At 46.0% G+C, this 20,872-nt stretch overlaps 1 protein-coding gene across 20 annotated transcripts in view; it reads right to left on the bottom strand.

The window, feature by feature from the left end:
* The window catches only part of LOC110525840 (autism susceptibility gene 2 protein), a 405,912-nt gene that overhangs the window by 132,540 nt on the left and 252,500 nt on the right, over window positions 1-20,872 (bottom strand). For all 20 annotated transcript variants that reach the window (XM_036979978.2, XM_090237745.1, XM_090237740.1 and 17 more), the window contains one exon: window positions 3,827-3,856. In XM_036979978.2, the coding sequence (XP_036835873.2) occupies window positions 3,827-3,856 (30 nt within the window). The remainder of the gene's footprint in view (window positions 1-3,826; window positions 3,857-20,872) is intronic.

Below are 20,872 nucleotides of genomic sequence, written 5' to 3'. Positions count from 1 at the left end.
ATACTGGCAATCTGGAGAAGTGTGCTCTTTACTGGTGAATCCCGGTTTCAACTGTACCGGGCGGATGGCAGACAGTATGTATGGCGTCGTGTGGGCGATCGGGTTGTCTGAGGTCAACGTTGTGAACAGAGTGCCATTTTATCGATGGCAATTTGAAATCCCAGAGATACCGTGACGAGATCCTGAGGCCCATTGTCGTGCCATTCATCCACCGCCATCATCTCATGTTTCAGCATGATAATGCACGGCCCCATGTCGCAAGGATCTGTACACAATTCCTAGAAGCTGAAAATGTCCCAGTTCTTCCATGGCTTGCATACTCACCAGACATGTCACCCATTGAGCATGTTTGAGATGCTCTGTATCAACATGTACGACAGCATGTTCCAGTTCCCGTCAATATCCTTGGTAGAGGAGCGGGGGAAAAATTCCACAGGCCACAATCGCAAGCACAGAATAAAATAGGTTCCGGCACTCATCTGATGGCATTGAGGAGTTTCACATCAGTCACCAGCTTCATTAAAAAGTGCATCGATGACGTCGTCCCCACAGTGACCGTACATGCATATTCCAACCCAAAGCCATGGATTACAGGCAACATCCGCACTGAGCTAAAGGATAGAGCTGCCACTTTCAAAGAGCGGGACACTAACCCGGATGCTTATAAGAAATCCTGCTACACCCTTCGACGAACCATCAATACAAGACAAAAATGGAATCCTACTACACCGACTCTGACGCTCGTAGGATTTGGCAGAGCTTGTAAACTATCGCGGATTACAAAGGGAAACCCAACAGTGAGCTTCCCAGTGACCCGAGCCTACCAAACAAGCTAAATTCCTTCTATGCTTGCCTTGAGGCAAGCAACACTGAACCATGTGTGAGAGCACCAGCTGTTCTGGATGTGAGTAAGACACGGTAACATTCACAAGGCCGCAGGGCCAGACGGATTACCAGGATGCGTACTCAGAGCATGCACTAACCATCTGGCAAGTGTCTTCACTGACATTTTCAACCTCTCCCTGACCCAGTCTGTAATACCTACATGTTTCAAGCAGACCATCATAGTCTCTGTGCCCAAGAACACCATGGTAAACTGTCTAAATTACTATCACCCTGTAGTACTCACATCTGTAGCCATGAAATGCTGGTCATGGCTCACATCAACACCATCCTCCCAGACACCCTGGACCCACTCCAATTTGCATACCGCACCAACAGATACACAGATGACAGAATCTCTATTGTACACTCTATTGGAACGCTGGTCACTTTAATAATGTTTACATACTGTTTTATGTATGGATGACTGATGAAGACCTAAGGGTCAGAATGTTTTTACTATAAAAAAATCACATAGGAGCATGAGCAGCAGTGTACAGCGTTTTCCTTTCTGTTTTCCATGAGTTTGCCTACAACTCCAGCACCTGCAGAAAGAACCTGGATGTGCGTATGTTCTTCAGCTTTTGTACTCAGCTGTTTTACTCATTTCATATGTATATTATGTATTCCTGTCAATGCCATCCTATTCAACTTTTGCTGTATATATAAGAAAATATATAAGAAAATAAAATGTACGCTCAACACGCTGCACCTTGGTCCAGTTCCTTCAACAGCCGTGACATATATATATATATATATATATATATATATATATATATATATATATATATATATATATATATATATGTCACGGCTGTTGCTGTTGAAGGAACTGGACCAAGGTGCAGCGTGTTGAGCGTACATTTTCTTTTGATGAGATGATATATATATATATATATATGTCACCTCTGTTGAAGGATATACGCTCACCGCGTACATATATATATATATATATATATATATATATATATATGTCACGGCTATTGAAGGAACTGAACCAAGGTGCAGCGCGGTGAGCGTGCATTTTATTTTATTCAAAATGACGCCGATAAGACAATAACCAATACAAAACAAACCATGAAGCTTCAGGCTATGTGCCATCAAACAAAGTTAACCTCCCACAAACACAGGTGGGAAAAAGGGCACATAAGTATGGTTCCCAATCAGAGACAACGATAGACAGCTGTCCCTGAGAACCATACCCGGCCAAAACATAGAAATAGAAAATCATAGAAACACAAAACATAGAATGCCCACCCCAACTCACGCCCTGACCAAACCGAAATAGAGACATAAAAAGGATCTCTAAGGTCAGGGCGTGACAATATAGTTTTCTATCCTACATATTCTAAATATTATATCCACATACTGTCCATAATTTAACAAAGGGGTTGAATACTTATTGACTCAAGACATTTCAGCTTTCCTTTTGTATTAATTAGTAAATGTTTCGAAAAACATAATTTAACTTTGACATTATAGGGTATTGTGTGTAGGCCAGTGACACAAAATCTTCAAGCTGTAACAAAACAAAATGTGGAAAAAGTCAAGGGGTGTGAAGGCACTGTAAATAGTTCACCAAATAGCTACCTATCTGCATTTATACTATCTGCATTTATACTATCTGCATTTATACTATCTGCATTTATACTATCTGCATTTATACTATCTGCATTTATACTATCTGCATTGAACCCTTTTTGCACCAACTTTTTTGACTCATCACATATGCTGCTGCTACTGTTTACTATCTGCCACTTTATGTCTCGTTATACTGTATGTACACTAGGGCCTGACCTCAACAAAAATACCAATCAATTTATTTTTTGCATTTTAGATGACTACTTCATGAAGCTGGTTGAGAGAATGCCAAGAGTGTACAAAGCTGTCATCAGGGCAAAGGGTGGCTACTTTGAAGAATCTAAAATCGATATTTTTTGGGGTTACTAGATGATTCCATATGTGTTATTTCATAGTTTGATGTCTTCACTACTTTTCTGCAATGTAGAAAATAGTCAAACAGAGAAAAAGCAGGGAATGAGTAGGTGTGTCCAAACGTTTGACTGGTGCTGTATATGGATGATGCATAAAGTCAGGCACATTTAACAGTTAGGCTTTTGATTATAGACCTAAATAAGTTGGGGTTTCCTCTCTCCTCACAATTCTTAGACAATTAAGGCATGTAATAGAACCATATACAATTTCTGTGACACATGTCTTAAGAGTGATGGACTGTCCCATTCCCACGGCCTCCACAATGGATTAGTCTCTAGGCGCGAATCAGACAGGCGTCTTGTTGCACCTTGATTAAAACAAAATGTTGTTGCTATATGCTTGACTAAAGAAATCTCGGTCGACCAACAGCTATCGACCAATCAATCGACCAGTTGACCACATGGGGTCAGCCCTAATGTACATATCTACCTCGATTATCTGGCAACCCTGCACATTGAACTGGTGCTCCTTGTATATTGCCATGTTATCATAATTCATTTTGTTTTTATTATTACTTTCATTATTACGTTTTTTACTTGTCTATTACTTCTCTATTGTCTTTCTCTCTGCGTTGTTGGGAAGGGCCCGTAAGTAAGCATTTCACTGATAGTGCACAACTGTTATTTATTTACAAAGCATGTAGCAAATAACATGTGATTTTGACTGAATCTAAACTGGCCCACCGCCCTCTAAAGACACGTTAAGTTGCGGTTTCCTTTATTTTGGCAGTTGCCTGTGTGTTTTCCTTGTTAGTTTCTTTCTTTTCTGTTACTTATCTGTGGGACGCAAATGCTCAACAGTAGTGGGACCAGCAGCGTTGTGGCTCCATTATAGCTCCTCCTCATCTCCTCTCACTTTTCTTCTTCAGTCGGGAACTCAACATTTGTTATTCACAACTCCTCAAGTACAAGTGATGTGGTGGGGAAAGATAAACAGAAAAAAGTCGTACCTTGTCATCAACGTCACTCTCGCTGTCACACTGCAAGGGAAGAGGAAGGGAAAACATGAGGAATTATTCATTTTATCCCCCCCCCCCCCCCCCCCCCCACCACCACCAACAACCTCATAATCAGTGCAGATGTTATTTTTATGGGAGACTTCTTGTTCAGTGACAGCTTTCAACACAAATGAAGGGAGATGAAGGGAGAGAAAGTGTCGCGTTTGAGAGAGCTTTCAGGGTTCTAAAGGAGTACACAATACAATACAATAACGCTATTCTTGAGTTTTCTGTGCAAATACCATAGTTTACAAAAAGTGGAAAACACATATCAGTATAGAGTGTCGCGTGTCCATTTTGCAATCAACAGAAAAGTGTCCTTCACTCTTTTGATTAGAATATGAATTGTGCTTTCCACACATCATCAGACCATCATATCCTATAACCAACATTCTACCTTAGTATGTTAACATGAATGTATTTCACATTTGGTTATAAAAAAAGGACTAAAACTTTTGAAATGCAAATGTGCAATTATGCCCACAATGTATATAACCACTTGTCTCCTGCATGGCTAGCATCCCTTTATAAGGCAGAAAAAAAAAATCTCTCATTTAATCTCTACTTCCATTTCTCACGTTCATTAGGTGTTAATAGTGAATAAATGCTCCTCCAGGTCGCTCCTCTCTCACTACAATGGGAAGTGAAGTTGTGGAAACAGGAGTGAACCGGTTGGTCAGACCTCCTGGACCTCACAGTGGGGGAGCCAGGGAGAAAAGAGAAAAGCTATTCACGCAAAGAGCCATAGAGAAGAGAAGAAGAGAAGGTCCCCCGAAAAACACTGCCGGCCTGGCTTCAATCTGTCAATTAAGTTTCTGTGGCAACATATTTAAGTGCCCCTCTTTATTTTGTTTAACTCCTTTTCAGAGCCCCGGCACAAAGGGAGACTTTGGGTCAAAAGAGGCACAGCGGCCCTTTGTGTTGTAGCGTGGTGGGTCTAAATGTATAATTAAGTAACGAGTACCAATCAGCACTATAGACCAGACCTGGGTTCAAATACTAGGCGAAATCTTTCAAAAACAGTTAGCATTTGCTTTAGTCTGCCTGGAAGTGCAGGTCGGGGCGGGGTTTGCACTTTTGCGACTATTCTATTTGTTCTATTGCAACTGGAAAACTCAATCAAGCCCAGCTTAAGTATTTGAAATGATTTCAAATAGTATTTGAACCCAAGCCTGCTACAGTCCAGAGGTAAGGATGTCTCCAGAGAGCTACTCTTATGCCCTTGAATCTTCCCATTCTGTGGGTGAATGGCAGAATACTTTCTCTGACTGGGGAGAGTGGTAAAGTCAAGAGATTCTGTGGCTCAACATGATATGAATGACCGTGTGTGTGCGTTTTACATCTGTCTATATAACATCTTAAGGCCATGCTGAAGTCCTAACCTTCCATTTTAAGCCATTCTTACAGAAGAAAGGGAGTCGAAACATTTACACTGGAGGCCAGATCAATGGAAAAGAGAGAACACACTTATTAATGCATTGATTTCCTTTCTATAACTGGCCATTGTTGATAGTAGAGGCAGTGAGTGAATGATAGAGAGAGACTGGGAGACACAGACACACATATATATATATATATATATATAGCAAGAGAGAAACAGAAAGAGAATGAGAAAGAGAGGGAAAGACAGGAAATCAAATGGCCCTGACTTTGGAAAGCATGTTTAAATGTTCCATTGTATACAATCAGTGTGTGTGTGTGTGTGTGTGTGTGTGTGTGTGTGTATGCACATGTCTATGTGTGTGAGTTCAGGATTAGAGAAAAAAAGCCTGCTTGCTGTCTGTACCTTAATTCTCCAGGGAATGTTTGCAAACCCTAATTTCAGGGCTTTACTTGTCAAAATACATTATAGGTACATGGTATTAAAGAAACTGGAAGTGGCTTAGGCTCCCTGTCAATCAACTTCCCATTCAGCATGGGGAGTTCTCTGCAAATTGATTGTCACACATTTCTACCCAGATGAGCCTGTTACTGACTCAACACAACCTGTAATCAAGCAGCATTTGTCTCTCTCTCACAAGTCATTTGTTTTTTAAAAATCACCACATTCAAAAAAACTGCAGACTTTCTCCTAGATTTGCCTGTTGACATTGCGCCTGGAAGTAAATGGATCCTGGTTTGAGATCATACCCAGGGAACTGGGAGAAATGTGTTCTTAGTATGCACCACAACGGCTGCCTGCTGCTGCCGGGCGGCTCACACAGTGATGCTACTTCCCCCTGTTATTGGGGCCGGGCTGAAGCCCTGCATGTGCGGTGGAGAGGAACAGGTGGATTCTGGCTGCAGCAGAATTCCCCAAGCACAGACCTGCAGGCTGGTCTTACTGAGGATGAGGATGAGAGCAGAGGATAAGGGAGCCACAGAGTGCTGCTGCCAGTGCACTGGAGAGGAGGAGAAGGAAAAATAATATCGAAATAGCACAGCAGGGCTCTCATCCCCCCACCTCACCAATCTCTTTAAGAGACATTTCCTGCAGCAGAGTGTAAATAGAGGACTAGAGGAAGGATGGGGTTGTTCTCAGCAGGATAGGAGTTTCTAGTCAAAAGTGACAACAAAAAAACAAAAGCATTAAACACATAGTGGGGACATGGTGGTGGCTCCTGAGGAGATGAAAGAGGTCTGTCAGGGCTGTGTTTGGTTAGCATGGGTCCAGGTTATAACTACATACTATTATAGGTCTACACTGAGTCTATGCTAGGTCTACATTGCGCCGATGTGGGGAAGGGCTACAGTGGGGGCTGCATTAGGCCAATGCCTTCCTGTGCAACAGGGTTCTCTCGCTGTTCAACTTAGAAGAGATCCTCTGTGCTGTAGCAGTCAACTAGGGCCAAGCCAGGAGAGAGAACACATCAGCCAAATGGGTAAAAATGGAAAACCACAAACACACCAACCTCCCCTAACCAACAGCAGGACAGCAGGCCAGGCCAGTCAGAGGGGACGTTGTTAAAAACCGAGAGATATGTTGCTCGCAAAATTCCCTGACAGGAGCCCCAGCGGATCCACCCTCTCATGGATATTCAAAAACAACCCCCACCAAAAAAGAAAAAAATGAGAGAAGATAGAGAAAACCTGGCTACTGGTTCAGAGGCAGGCGGAGCGAGGAGCAACATCTGCACCTGGCAACCGCTGCCGCAGTGAGAAGAAATCAGGGAATAGCTTCACCGGATGGCTCAGTCTCCCTTCCCTCTCCTCCCCTCCACACCTCAGATGGATGGTTTTGACATTTACACAGCTTTCAACACTTTAGGAGCAGGAGATGTATTTTGACAGAAGAGAGAAACACCAGTACAGACTGGACCCGGGTCGGGTCTCAGTGCTAGGCTAGCCCCAAGACGACCCCAAATCTCAGACCTGGAATGAGGCAACAGGGCTGAGGAGGGAGACAGGCGGCTTCAGGATTTTTTTGTTGTTGCAGATTTGGTAATAGACGTGTGGGGGAAGACAATAAGTGCTACGCATCCCGGAGCACATTAAAAAACGACTGGCCAAATTAATCACACAGTTCCACCCGTCACATTCTGGGGAGACTTGCGATAAATTTGCCTCGAAGATAGAGGGAGAAACTTTTCCGGCGACATAAATACTGGCACAGCGTCAATGTCTGTCGGGGCTGTCTGCTTGAATACTGATTGGGGCCATCCTGGCTGTGAGATATCCACAAGGATGTAAAAAAAAAGAACGGAGGCTTGTGGCGCATACATTTCACTGCCAGCTTGTGCTCCAAAAATTCAACTGTGACATTATACTGAAACTATTCCTATTTGTGCCTCAGTCAAATAAAATAGTCTCAGAAATACCACCACCCACAGATATGATAAGACCTCATATTCACTATTGACAAAGCCAAAAGGCTGAGACAGTTGGGCATCTTCATGTTGTCAGAGAGAATGGCCTGAAAGTCCAGGTACTGTTTTCCTCAGTCCTAAACGGCCATCTTGGTTTATTATTGGAGAACGTGGTGAAAAGCACAAATTTCATACTGTGTCAGAGCTCAGAAGCACTCTCTGTAGGCCTTATTGCCCATCCAGATACACAGGGATCTAATGGTAGCTTTACCCAAGAAACAGCCACAATTTCCTCCACCTCAATTTCCCTCCTGTGGTTCCGGAGATGAGGTGTGTGATATTGGGTGTGTCCCAAATGTCACCGAAGCGGAAAATATTTTTGATACCTCAGATTGTTCTGGCAAGTCTCACATAGAAACTTAAGTGAGAGGAAGGATGTTTGACATGCTTTTTACATTAGTATGGCAAACCATTTTTTGAAGAAAATCATGATTAAAGTGGCCATTTTAGGCCCTTTTATAGACCTATACATGCCTCCTGTAAGACCTGACGATCCGTGTACCCTACATGATACAGACAACATACTGGTGTCATTGTGCTCCTTAGAGTGTGCTCCAACATATGGAATATGTTTAGATTCTGAAATACACATTTTCCAATGCATTTATCCAACATTAAAAATATGAATATTTTAAAACGACCCCTTTTTGATTCTTTTGTTTGGAAAAAATATCATCGACAAGTACATCAAATGTCCAGGGGGCTCTCTGCTAAAAGTTCTGATCAATTTTATGAGCACCACCAACACAGTGGATGGCAAATAGAATCAAAGGGAATTCCTTCTGCTGGTGATTTGCTGAATATGCAATCCTAAAAGAGGGCTGTGATTGGTTAATGACCTAAAATGTAAATTTCTATGTCAAAAATGGGTCATTTCAATAAAAGTACCAGAGAGCCCACTCTGGAGTTTGAAGAGTATATGGTTCCAGACAATATTTCTACACAAATTAGCAAAATCAAAAACGATAGTTTTGAGATATTCATCTAAATATTTTTCACGTGAAAATGTGTAATTCAGAATGTAGACGTACTCCATATGTTAGAGCCCATTATAATGAGTATAACGACACCAAGGTGTTGTCTGTATCATGTACGGTTCAGGGATCACTATGCATACATCGTGATTCAAAAATCTATAAATTGTGATACAAATGTAGAAAGTGTGTCTAACATCCTTCCTCTCAAGGACGTTTCTAAGAATTGCCAGAACAGTCTTAGATACCAAAAAATTTTTTTTGCTCCCGTTGGCGTGGAATCGCACAATAGGGTACCTTTTAGGGGGCAGATTTTGGCCCTTGCTTGGGTACCCTGCCACTGTCGCCACTCCTAGGGCCGCAGGACCACCAACCACCAGGCAGGCATGTTGTTAGCAGCAGCACTGGACGTTTCTATTGCACCACCGAGCACGGCACAAGGTTAAGCACTTCTTCCTACAGGACTCCCACATCCATAATTCTGACTTGACCAAAGACTCAGATCTATTCAGGCATTTGACCTTGCCTGGGGGCTGCGCGGAAAGTCAGGGGCCTAATTTATAAACCGTGTGTACGTACATACAGTTGAAACCAGAGGTATACACACACTTAGGTTGTAGTCATTAAAACTCATCTTTCAATCACTCACAAATTTGTTGTTAACAAACTATAGTTTTGGCAAGTTGGGGTTAGGACATTGTTTACAGATTATTTCACTAATAATTCACTGTATCACAATTCCTGTGGGTCAGAAGTTTACATACACTAAGTTGACTGTGCCTTTAAACAGCTTCTGATGAGCTAATTGACATCATTTGAGTCAATTGGAGGTGTACCTGCGAATGTATTTCAAGGCCTACCTTCAAAGTCTTTGCTTGACAAAAAATCAAAAGAAATCAGCCAAAACCTCAGAAAAAGTATTGTAGACCTCCACAAGTCTGGTTCATCCTTGGGAGCAATTTCCAAGCGCCTGAAGGTACCACGTTCATCTGTACAAACAATAGTACGCAAGTATAAACACCATGGGACCACGCAGCCATCATACCGCTCAGGAAGGAGACGCGTTCTGTCTCCTAGAGATGAACGTACTTTGGTGCGAAAAGTGCAAATCAATCACAGAACAACAACAAAGGACCTTGTGAAGATGCTGGACGAAACAGGTGTGAAAGTATCAATATCCACAGTCAAACAAGTCCTTTATCGTCATAATCTGAAAGGCCGCTTAGGAAGGAAGAAGCCACTGCTACAAAACAGCCATAAAAAAGCCAGACTACGGTTTGCAACTGCAAGTGGGAACAAAGATCATACTTTTTGAAGAAATGTCCTCTGGTCTGACGAAACAAAAATAGAACTGTTTGGCCATAATGACCATTGTTATGTTTGGAGGAAAAAGGGGAAGGCTTGCAAACCGAAGAACACCATCCCAACTGTGAAGAACGGGGGTGGCAGCATCATGTTGTGGGGGTGCTTTGCTGCAGGAAGGACTGGTGCACTTCACAAAATAGATGGCTTCATGAGGCAGGAAAATTATGTGGATATATTGAAGCAACATTTCAAGACATCCGTCAGGAAGTTAAACTTGGTCTCAAATGGGTCTTCCAAATGGACAATGACCCCAAGCATACTTCCAAAATTGTGGAAAAATGGCTTAAGGACAACAAAGTCAAGGTATTGGAGTGGCCATCACAAAGCCCTGACCTCAATCCCATAGAAAATGTATGGGCAGAACTGAAAAAGCATGTGCGAGCAAGGAGGCCTACAAACCTGACTCAGTTACACCAGCTCTGTCAGGAGGATTGGGCCAAAATTCACCCAACTTATTGTGGGAAGCTTGTGGAAGGCTACCCGAAATGTTTGACGTAAGTTAAACAATTTAATGGCAATGCTACCAAATACTAATTGAGTGTATGTAAACTTCTGACTCACTGGGAATGTGATTAAATAAATACAAGCTGAAATAAATCATTCTCTCTACTATTATTCTGACATATCACATTCTTAAAATAAAGTGGTGATCCTAACTGACATATGGCAGGGGATTTTTACTAGGATTAAATGTCAGGAATTGTGAAAAACTGAGTTTAAATGTACTTGGCTGAGGTGTATGTAAAATTCAGATTTCAACTGTATATACCCCAAAATGTATGTGCACAATTTTTCACGCAAAAGTTGGCATTGATAATAATTTTATTATATGTGCTCACCTCCCCGTAATCTTTAAACCATGCGTACGCACACCTGCCAGTGGTTAAAATATTGCATTGCCAGCTGGAAAGTAGGTCAAAGTATTTGGTGCAAATCGGGGATATGATGAAAAGCTTATTCAGAAAAAACAAAAAAACATATTAGCAAGAATGCAGCCATTTGCCGATTGTGAGAAGAGAAGAAGAGAAAATCTGTGTTTTATTTTTAGAATCTAAAATAATTAGACAGGAATCCTTTTCCTATTTATTTTATTTTCATAACCATTGCAAAATAAATTCCTCACCTTTTCTGGCCGTAAATAGATACAGGAGACTAAATGTATTTCAAGTTTTGCAATATCATCGGCAGCGCGGTTTATAATACAGGTATACAGTTGCATTTAACAGCTGAACAGTCGATCTTTTACATTGAAGTGGGCCTTAGTAAGCTACTGTAAGTAGTGTAATTGACAGTCCATTATCCAGATACAGAATAAATGACCGCTAGAGATTAAAACATTCTACCAACAGAGTAAATAGACTGGTAGCTTGTGTAAAATATTTGACAGTATGAGTAGGCTACAGTATAGGTGTGTGATAGGAGTGTGACATCATTGCCGATTTAATCTCAGAGCCTATACCAAGGCAGGGCATAGAAACCCAATAATCTATTGATAAACTAAATATTGAACAACAATTTGTCTTTTGCGTGCTGTGGCCTAATGCCAATAGTTACAAATTATACAGCGAATAAAGGGCATTACTGTCACCATAAAAGGTGAACGGGGGGGGGGGGGGGGGGGTTCCCGGCAGAGTTTCAATGCTCGTTCACGGGCGCCGTTTTATGACAGGTCTGATTTAGAACAGGAAACAGGAAACGGTGTATGCCGTTGCGCCAACCTTCTAAATGTCAATAGTTTGGAAACGAGCAGTCTTTTCAGAATCGGTGCACGCAGATTATTTTGGGGAAATTTACGCAACGGTTATAAATGAGGCCCCAAGTGATTACCAGGGGTCAGACCCAGGGCTGGGGATTAGGGATGTATTGATCCAGCTGAAGATGGACGCTCGGAGTGAAAAGTGCCCACGGGCTGAAATTATATCGACCACAAGAAGAAAAGGCCCCGGCTCTGATGTAAACCCATGTTTGAGCTGGGGACCTCTGAGATGGCTGTACAAACAGAGAGCTGAGTTGAGAGCGAGAGAGAGAGAAGCATAGCGAGACAGGGGCTGAGAGCAGCTCTTTACATTAGACAGACACCAAGGTTCCTTCCCTGGGAGGAGCTGAGGAGCTGACACACTTCAGGGAGCTGAATAACAGACCATGTAAATCAACCAGAGTGATGAAAGATATAGGCCTGACCCCCGACACTGCCAGGCCAAGCCAAGCCAAGCACGGCTTTACAAAACCCAGATCCCATGCAAACAGCCTCCTTCAGGGACAGCCAGCCCAGCCCAGCGCTTCACTTCCAGAGCAGTGTAGAGCATGTGGTCAGAAGACAGGCAGGAGGGAGGGAAACAGAAGGGGGGGGTTCCCCCCTATTACATTAAAAGAGTGCCTTCCCACTGTGCACACGCTGGTTGAATCAATGTTGTTTCCACGTCATTTCAATGAAATTATGTTGAACCAACGTGGAATAGACATTGAATTGACGTCTGTTCCCAGTGGGTTGTGCCTTCCAACTTGAAATCCCTCAGCCTTTGCTTTCAGCACTCACTAGAGGTGGGGGGCTGGAGGGGTGTTGGCGGTCTCTCACAGTAGTCTGGCAGGGAGAGGAGCAGACTCTAATGGGACTGATAGGAGAGAGATTGGGGAGCATTTATTCATGAGGAAAAAAAACAAGCTGCCAAAAAGCCAGCAGAAAAGGGATTGGGAATCCACAATGGTATTATGAATACGCAACAGCCCTAGGAGAGAGAAAAGAAATGGAGGCGCTAGGGGAGTACGAGAGAATTGGACAGAGAAAGAAGGGGGAAATAGAGAGAGAGAGGGAGGTGAGATAGAGAAAGAGAAAAATACTGATTTACAGCGTCCATTTTAGCAGCTCATCTTACATTTAGCGCCCATTGGCTTTCTGTTTTCTCCCCTGACCCTCTCCTCTCTCTCTCTCCTTCGCTGCTTCCAGATAACTCCTCAACCACCACCAGTAGCAGCCCCCTCCCTGTCAGAGACACACACCCACCCACACACATAACCCCTGTTTTAACACGGCTCCTGGCCCCCACCGCAGAGCAGAGCTGTAGTAGCAGCAGAAAGCAGGCACTGGGCATTGCAAATTTAAGTCGGGTGTAGGAGAAATTAGCAGAGGAAGGAAGGAAATGGGATGTTGACTTGAACTGGCCCTGAGGGCAGCTGAGAGTCTCCCTTCTCAGCTCGGCTCCGCTGGCTACCTGACAGTTTGATGGAGTGAGTGGAGGCTTCCCTGAGGCCCGTCTCTCACACTGATGTAGCTCAGTGAGGAACAGATTGAGCCTCCGGGCATTGCTCTACACAGTTACTCTCTCTCTCTCTCTCTCTCTCTCTCTCTCTCACTCTCTCTCTCTCGGAGAAAGGGGGAGGGAGACACAGACATGCAATACATACACACACCGCACACATACTCCCCCTTCCCTGTATCTCTCCCTCCCTTGGACAGCATTGTGATTAGCACTAGAGATGCCGTTAACGGAGTTCCAGCATACGCACAGGGGGAGAGAGAGAGAGAGGTAGGGAGGGAGAGACGGAGGGAGAGTGAGTGAGAAAGAGATAAATAAATAGGAGCTAGGGAGAGAGAGGGGGGGAGTCAGGGGCTGTGAGGGAGCAGACAATGAAAAGAGTCTTGCGGCAGCCCACTGTGCGCTGGTCAAGAGAAGCATGTGCCGCCGGGGGGCTCTACTGCTAATTTCAGGGGGCAGCCAAGCGCTTCACGCTAGACTTGTCATTCGGCCAGAGGGGCATTCATGCTGGGTGACAGCAATTGCGAAAGCAGTCCATTCTACCCCCTCCCTCCCTTCCCTCTCGCCTCCCACCCTCTTTTCTCCTCTGCAATGATCAAAAACTGTCATAGGCAGGCTAAAGAATTACAAATGAGTGTCCTGTGGCACTGGCTGGGACTGGATTCAACTCTCCCTCTCTTCTCTCCTCCCTCTCTCCTCAGATGGCCAGGAGAGTGCATCTCATCTCCAACCCCCTGTCTGTCTGCAGGCTTTTGTACTGAAGCTTGCTCAACAACCAGTTAACACCGCATTAATCTACAACAAAACAACAGGGTTAATCCCAATCACAAATCTAATAGAAATACAAAATGTGAGCTCCTGTCCTGGGATGAGCAGAGAACAGCAGCTCCCACACTAACACTGCATCCTAAATGACACCCTATTCCCTAGAAAGTGCACTAGTTTTGACCATAGGGCTCTGGGACGCACGCACACTAAGGCCAAATCTCTCCCCTGTTACATGCTCTGTCTGCCTGTCTGTCTGTCTGTCTGTCTGTCTGTCTGTCTGTCTGTCTGTCTGTCTGTCTGTCTGTCGTAGAGACAAAACTGCTGGCCAACAGATTTAATCAGTGACATCGACTTCCAGAGGATTTGGCTTGCCCTTGGGTTACTTCTGAACTTGGATAGAAAAGGAGAACAAAGTCATTGGAAATCATTAGGGGGTAGTGTAAGGAAGACAGAGCAGAAGTCTGGTCTTCGCTATGGTGCAAAACAAACTTTCCTCACCCTTGACTGTGGTGCTCATCAGGAAGACTAGGCTACTGTTTAGAAAATAAAAGATCAGGCACTTGTTTACCACGGCATTACTGACAGCTATGGAGAGAATGAATAGCACTACTAGAGAGAGAGAGAGAGAGAGAGAGAGAGAGAGAGAGAGAGAGAGAGAGAGAGAGAGAGAGAGAGAGAGAGAGAGAGAGAGAGAGAGAGAGAGAGAGAGAGAGAGAGAGAGAGAGAGAGAGAGAGAGAGAGAGAGAGAGAGAGAGAGAGAGAGAGAGAGAGAGAGAGAGAGAGAGAGAGAGAGAGAGAGAGAGAGAGATGTTAACAGCTGGTTCTATCCTCCTTTTTTAAAGCGGTGTCTGCCTCAGATATGTCAACTGAGAGAGAGAGAAAGATGGGGGAGAGGAAATAGACAGAAGCAAGAGGGATGAAAGGAGGAGGGTGAGAGATGTAGATGGTAATGAAGGGTTGGAGGGGTGGGGGTTGAATTAACCTGAGAGCAAGAAGGAAACTTCTGTTATCTTTCCAAACAAGCTATCACGAGAGATGGAGTAGGGAAGAGAGAGGGAGAAGGGAAGAGAGAGGGAGAAGGGAAGAGAGGGATGGAGCATGGAAGAGAGGGATGGAGAAGGGAAGAGAGGGATGGAGCAGGGAAGAGAGATGGAGAATGGAAGAGAGGGATGGAGAAGGGAAGAGAGGGATGGAGTAGGGAAGGTGAGAGGGATGGAGTAGGGAAGGTGAGAGGGAGAAGGGAAGAGAGGGATGGAGAAGAGAAGAGAGGGATGGAGAAGGGAAGAGAGGGATGGAGTAGGGAAGGTGAGGGGGAGAAGGGAAGAGAGGGATGGAGAAGGGAAGAGAGGGATTGAGCAGGGAAGAGAGGGATGGAGCAGGGAAGAGAGATGGAGAAGGGATTAGAGGGATGCAGAAGGGAAGAGAGGGATGGAGCAGGGAAGAGAGGGATGGAGCAGGGAAGAGAGGGATGGAGCAGGAAAGAGACATGGAGAAGGGAAGAGAGATGGAGAAGGGAAGAGAGGGATGGAGAAGAGAAGAGAGGGATGGAGCATGGAAGAGAGATGGAGAAGGGAAGAGAGGGATGGAGAAGAGAAGAGAGGGATGGAGCATGGAAGAGAGGGATGGAGCATGGAAGAGAGATGGAGAAGAGAAGAGAGGGATGGAGAAGGGAAGAGAGGGATGGAGTAGGGAAGGTGAGATGGAGAAGGGAAGAGAGGGATGGAGTAGGGAAGGTGAGAGGGAGAAGGGAAGAGAGGGATGGAGAAGAGAAGAGAGGGATGGAGAAGGGAAGAGAGGGATGGAGAAGGGAAGAGAGATGGAGAAGGGAAGAGAGGGATGGAGAAGGGAAGAGAGGGAGAAGGGAAGAGAGGGATGGAGAAGGGAAGAGAGGGATGGAGCAGGGAAGAGAGATGGAGAAGGGAAGAGAGGGATGGAGAAGGGAAGAGAGGGATGGAGAAGGGAAGAGAGATGGAGAAGGGAAGAGAGGGATGGAGAAGGGAAGAGAGATGGAGAAGGGAAGAGAGGGATGGAGAAGGGAAGAGAGGGATGGAGCAGGGAAGAGAGATGGAGAAGGGAAGAGAGGGATGGAGAAGGGAAGAGAGGGATGGAGAAGGGAAGATAGGGATGGAGCAGGGGAGATAGGGATGGAGCAGGGAAGAGAGGGAGAAGGGAAGAGAGGGATGGAGCAGGGAATAGAGATGGAGAAGGGAAGAGAGGGATGGAGAAGGGAAGAGAGGGATGGAGAAGGGAAGAGAGGGATGGAGCAGGGAAGAGAGATGGAGAAGTGAAGAGAGATGGAGAAGGGAAGAGAGGGATGGAGCAGGGAAGAGAGGGAGAAGGGAAGAGAGATGGAGAAGGGAAGAGAGGGAGAAGGGAAGAGAGATGGAGAAGGGAAGAGAGGGAGAAGGGAAGGGAGATGGAGCAGGGAAGAGAGGGAGAAGGGAAGAGAGGGAGAAGGGAAGAGAGGGAGAAGGGAAGAGATATGGAGAAGGGAAGAGAGGGAGAAGGGAAGAGAGGGAGAAGGAGCGAGAACAGAAAGAAGGGCAATTCCATGGTAACAGAATTTTATTTTAAAATATATATCAAACAGAAATAATTTTACAGGAAGAACTGTGTAATTCTGTTACCAAACTAAATTGCAGTTTTTCCAGTAATTCCTCATTTATTTTTTACTGTGTAAATTGTTCAAAGTGGTCATTGTGCATAGAGTTGAATGGTTTGTTAAACTTTGAAATCAATGGCTTGTGGTTGCCATACATATCAGCTTAAATCTGTTACCATGAAATTGCCCAGAGAGAGAGAGAGAGAGGCATGAGAGAGAGGGAGAAAGGAGGAGGAGGGGGTACAGTATTCACAGTGAACATCCTCAGGCTGTGAATAATTTAGTGGAGCACAGGGAAGACGAAACAAAGACGAACACAAAACACTGGCAGCGTTTGACCCAGAGCTGCAGCTACATCAGCACACATCACAGTTGAGAGCTCCCTTTCTCTCTCGCTCCTCTCCCTCCCACTCTCTCTGTTTTTCGCTCTATCCCCTCCCTCTCTCCCCCTCAGAGCCAGCCAGTAAGGAAACAGCTGTGCTCTCTTCTTGTTTAGCCTCACAGTCTATGAGACCCAACAGAATGGCTGACAACTCAGTTCCATGTACATCCCACTGTCACTTCCCCCATTCATCCAGCCCCCCCCAGAGAGAGGAGAGAGACATGACGCTGTCTGCCACTGCTAATACTGGAGCAGGGAAGCTGGGCTCAGCCCAATCTTCATGGAGCCCGGCCGTCCCTGCAGAGTGCAGACACAGTGCCCCTCACAGTCAGGAGCTCATCTCCTTTGCCAGACGTAGAGACAGCTCTGAGACAATGCAGCTGTGGATATGACAGGGCAGGGTAGGGTACTGCAGACAGTAGGGTTCTATAGCGCGGATGGAGCAGACCTCTGCTCTCTCCGTTATTAGGGGGAGGAGAGATTAAATGGAGCTGATTAAGCACACTTCGTCAGGGCACCATACATCACTGTGTGTGTGTGTGTGTGTGTGTGTGTGTGTGGTGCAGTGGGCTGAGGATGGCATCTACGGGGGGGGGGACAGTTGGGTGGAGGGGAGTGGGTCGGCCGGAGGGGTGGGGTCCCGCCGCTCATCAACACTGCAGGGCGAGGTCATTTATTACCGTAATTAAAATGTGGCCATTTACAGTACGGAGCACTAAAATAATCTGAGCAAAAAAACTACAACAAAACAACTAACATACTTTCTAATACAAACAGTTATTCTCTCTCCCCCTCTCTCTCTCTCTCTCTCTCTCTCTCCGTCTGTCTCTCTCCCCGTCTGTCTCTCTCCCCCTCTCTCTCTCTCTCTCCCTGTCTGTCTCTCTCCCCGTCTGTCTCTCTCCCTGTCTGTCTCTCTCCCCGTCTGTCTCTCTCCCCGTCTGTCTCTCTCTCTCCCTTTGTCTTCCCTGTCTCTCCTCCTCTGTCTCCCCTCTCTCTCCTCCTCTGTCTCCCCTCTCTCTCCCCGTCTGTCTCTCTCTCTCCTCCTCTGTCTTCCCTCTCTCTCCTCCTCTGTCTCCCCTCTCTCTCCCCATCTGTCTCTCTCTCTCCCTTTGTCTTCCCTCTCTCTCCTCCTGTCTTCCCTCTCTCTCCTCCTCTGTCTCCTTTCTCTCTCCCCGTCTGTCTCTCTCTCTCCCTTTGTCTTCCCTCTCTCTCCTCCTCTGTCTCCCCTCTCTCTCCCCATCTGTCTCCCCTCTCTCTCCTCCTCTGTCTCCCCTCTCTCTCCCCGTCTGTCTCTCTCTCTCCCTTTGTCTTCCCTCTCTCTCCTCCTCTGTCTCCCCTCTCTCTCCTCCTCTGTCTCCCCTCTCTCTCCCCATCTGTCTCCCCTCTCTCTCCTCCTCTGTCTCCCCTCTCTCTCCCCGTCTGTCTCTCTCTCTCCCTTTGTCTTCCCTCTCTCTCCTCCTCTGTCTCCCCTCTCTCTCCTCCTCTGTCTCCCCTCTCTCTCCCCCTCTGTCTCCCTGACATTAATGGGAGGTCCCTTGTTTGTAAACGTGCCAAGTTGTGTGCACCACCGCAGGCTGTCTATTACAGCAGCCCTCTGGGATGCCTGCTCCATATGGCTCCACATATGGCACTCAGCAGCATCAATTAATGTTGTTATAATACAGATTTTTATCAGCTGCGTTTTCACTCCTTCCCTCCTCTCTTTTACCTTCGATTCTCTTCACTTCGTCCCACTCTCCTACCTCCTTTGCTTGTGTGCGTGCGTGTGTGCGTGCGTGTGTGCGTGCGTGCGTACGTGAAGCTTTCGCCCGCCCTCCTTCCCCCGATTCCTCACAACCTGTCTTATCCCCTATCAGAGAAGTTGGGCTTTTGAGCTCACCTGTCAAAGCTGCGTGGTGCTATAGAACCACATTCAAAGGCCCTGAAACATGGGGCTTTTGCTCCCTCCTGCTTTCATGCACTAGCTACAAAAGTTGCACAATTGTCAACGTGTCAGATTCTCCTACAGCAAAGGAAAGAAAAGCTTCTGAAATAGAAAAACTGCAAAAAGTGGAAAACACTTCAAGTGTACCAGGAAGGGAACATGTGTTGATGTAAATGTATAATCGTGACTATGGGGGTTGGATGAGTCCACTATTCATCTCTCCCACCTCCTGTAGTGGTCACATCGGGTCAGCATTAGGCCTTATCAGAGGGATCATTTGTGCCTTAAGTGTGTACAGTACAAAGCCATCCTCACACAGACAGACACAGCGGAACAGGGTGGTTTCTAAACCGGAGTGACTTTGGTGTGCTGATCTGACGGGGAGGAGAACAAGAGAGCAGCAGAGAGCGGCGGCTGGGCTCAAAGTGCTCCCACGCCAACACGCACAGCAAGCTTCATCAGACAACGAGACAACGAGAGAACGCCACAATTAGAGGAGAGATCACTGGCAGCCCGGTGAGGAACGCTCCTCCCGAAACAAGAGCCCCCCCCCCCCCCCCCCCCCCCCCCTTTAACGCAACGTAACTCTCTGGTTTTGAGGAAGAACACCCTCAAAGGGGCTTTAAAACGTTACGGATTGGCTAATCACTCACAGGATGAAAGCGTTCCGAGGTGAGGAGCAGGCGCGTACGGCGGAGGCATCTGCGGAGAATTGGGGGAGACGACGGGGAGCTTCCTCATTCGGATTCTTCTGATTCCTGATTCTGATTGTTTTGTTTCAGCACCTCTTTTTGGTTTCAGGCAGGCAGTGAAGCCAGACAATGGAGGCAAGCAAAGGCAGGCCCGTCTGAAGGTGCAGTCAGACTCATGCTTTGTAGTGATATCTCCAGCAGCGCAATCTCATTACCGTGTGATGTTAGGAGGAGAGACGCAGCGCAGGGGTGGATTGTCATCGCGTAGCTGTCAAAAGTCCCAACAGGGGATAGAGATCCACTGACTAACTTCTCTGATCTATTACTGTATATCTCCCAGGCTAGGCTTTAGTTTAGCATGCTAACACAGTCTCGCGTCCCACAGGAGCCGGGAGTTAGAACCGCGGTAAGGAGGCACACTATGTTCCCCAGGCCCATAGAGCTGATTGGGATTCAACTCGGCAAATGAAGCCCTGCCTGTAACAAACAGTAAGTCTATAAATCGAATGTCCAAACCCCAGATGCAACTATAAATACTCTGTAATCCCTCATCTCTACGGTGGTGTTTGTTTCACTTCACGGTGGTTCACTTTCTGTTACAGTACATCTACTTCATTTGAACACATAGTGTATTACACAGCCTTAAGGTACAAACACAACCACAAACAAGAAGCTATTTGTGTCTTGAAGGTGAACAAGCTCCAGAGGGCCACGACATCCCACATCTCTCTGAAACTGGGTCGAGATCTCAGCTCAGAGGGTTCTACTTCCTATTAAATAATCCTTGCCAGTTCCTTTTGGGTGTCCTCTGTGTCCTCTCTAAGTTGATTTCACACGGGTCCCTCAGACCAAGCCTTCCGACGAAACGTTGCTTTATTTTCTGTTGAAGAGGCCAGCCAGAACCAGGGATTGATTGAGAAAAGAGCCCGGTTACCATGTGAACCCGGCCTGTTGCTGGGGAGACCGTCACAAAGTGCTTCCTGGGTAATTCTCGAGGTCACTGGTTTGGTTTGCGCTTGGCCGTGTGGTGCAGATGGGTCCACCCTCATTCGAGGCCCAGCGGGAGCTCTTTCATTAGGCACCGTGAATACCCTCATTCATCCCCCCAACCTCAATTGGTCACGCTGTGTCTATGCACAGGGCCCAGGACAAACGCCCCCCCCCCCCTCCCCTACCCACCTTCGTCATGGTG

The sequence above is a fragment of the Oncorhynchus mykiss genome, chromosome 6, assembly GCF_057628025.1.
Source record: "Oncorhynchus mykiss isolate SJ-2025 chromosome 6, ASM5762802v1, whole genome shotgun sequence".
Classification (NCBI taxonomy): Eukaryota; Metazoa; Chordata; class Actinopteri; order Salmoniformes; family Salmonidae; genus Oncorhynchus; species Oncorhynchus mykiss.
The sequence above is the reverse complement of the archived record's forward strand: the minus strand, read 5'-3'. Positions and strand labels throughout refer to the sequence as shown.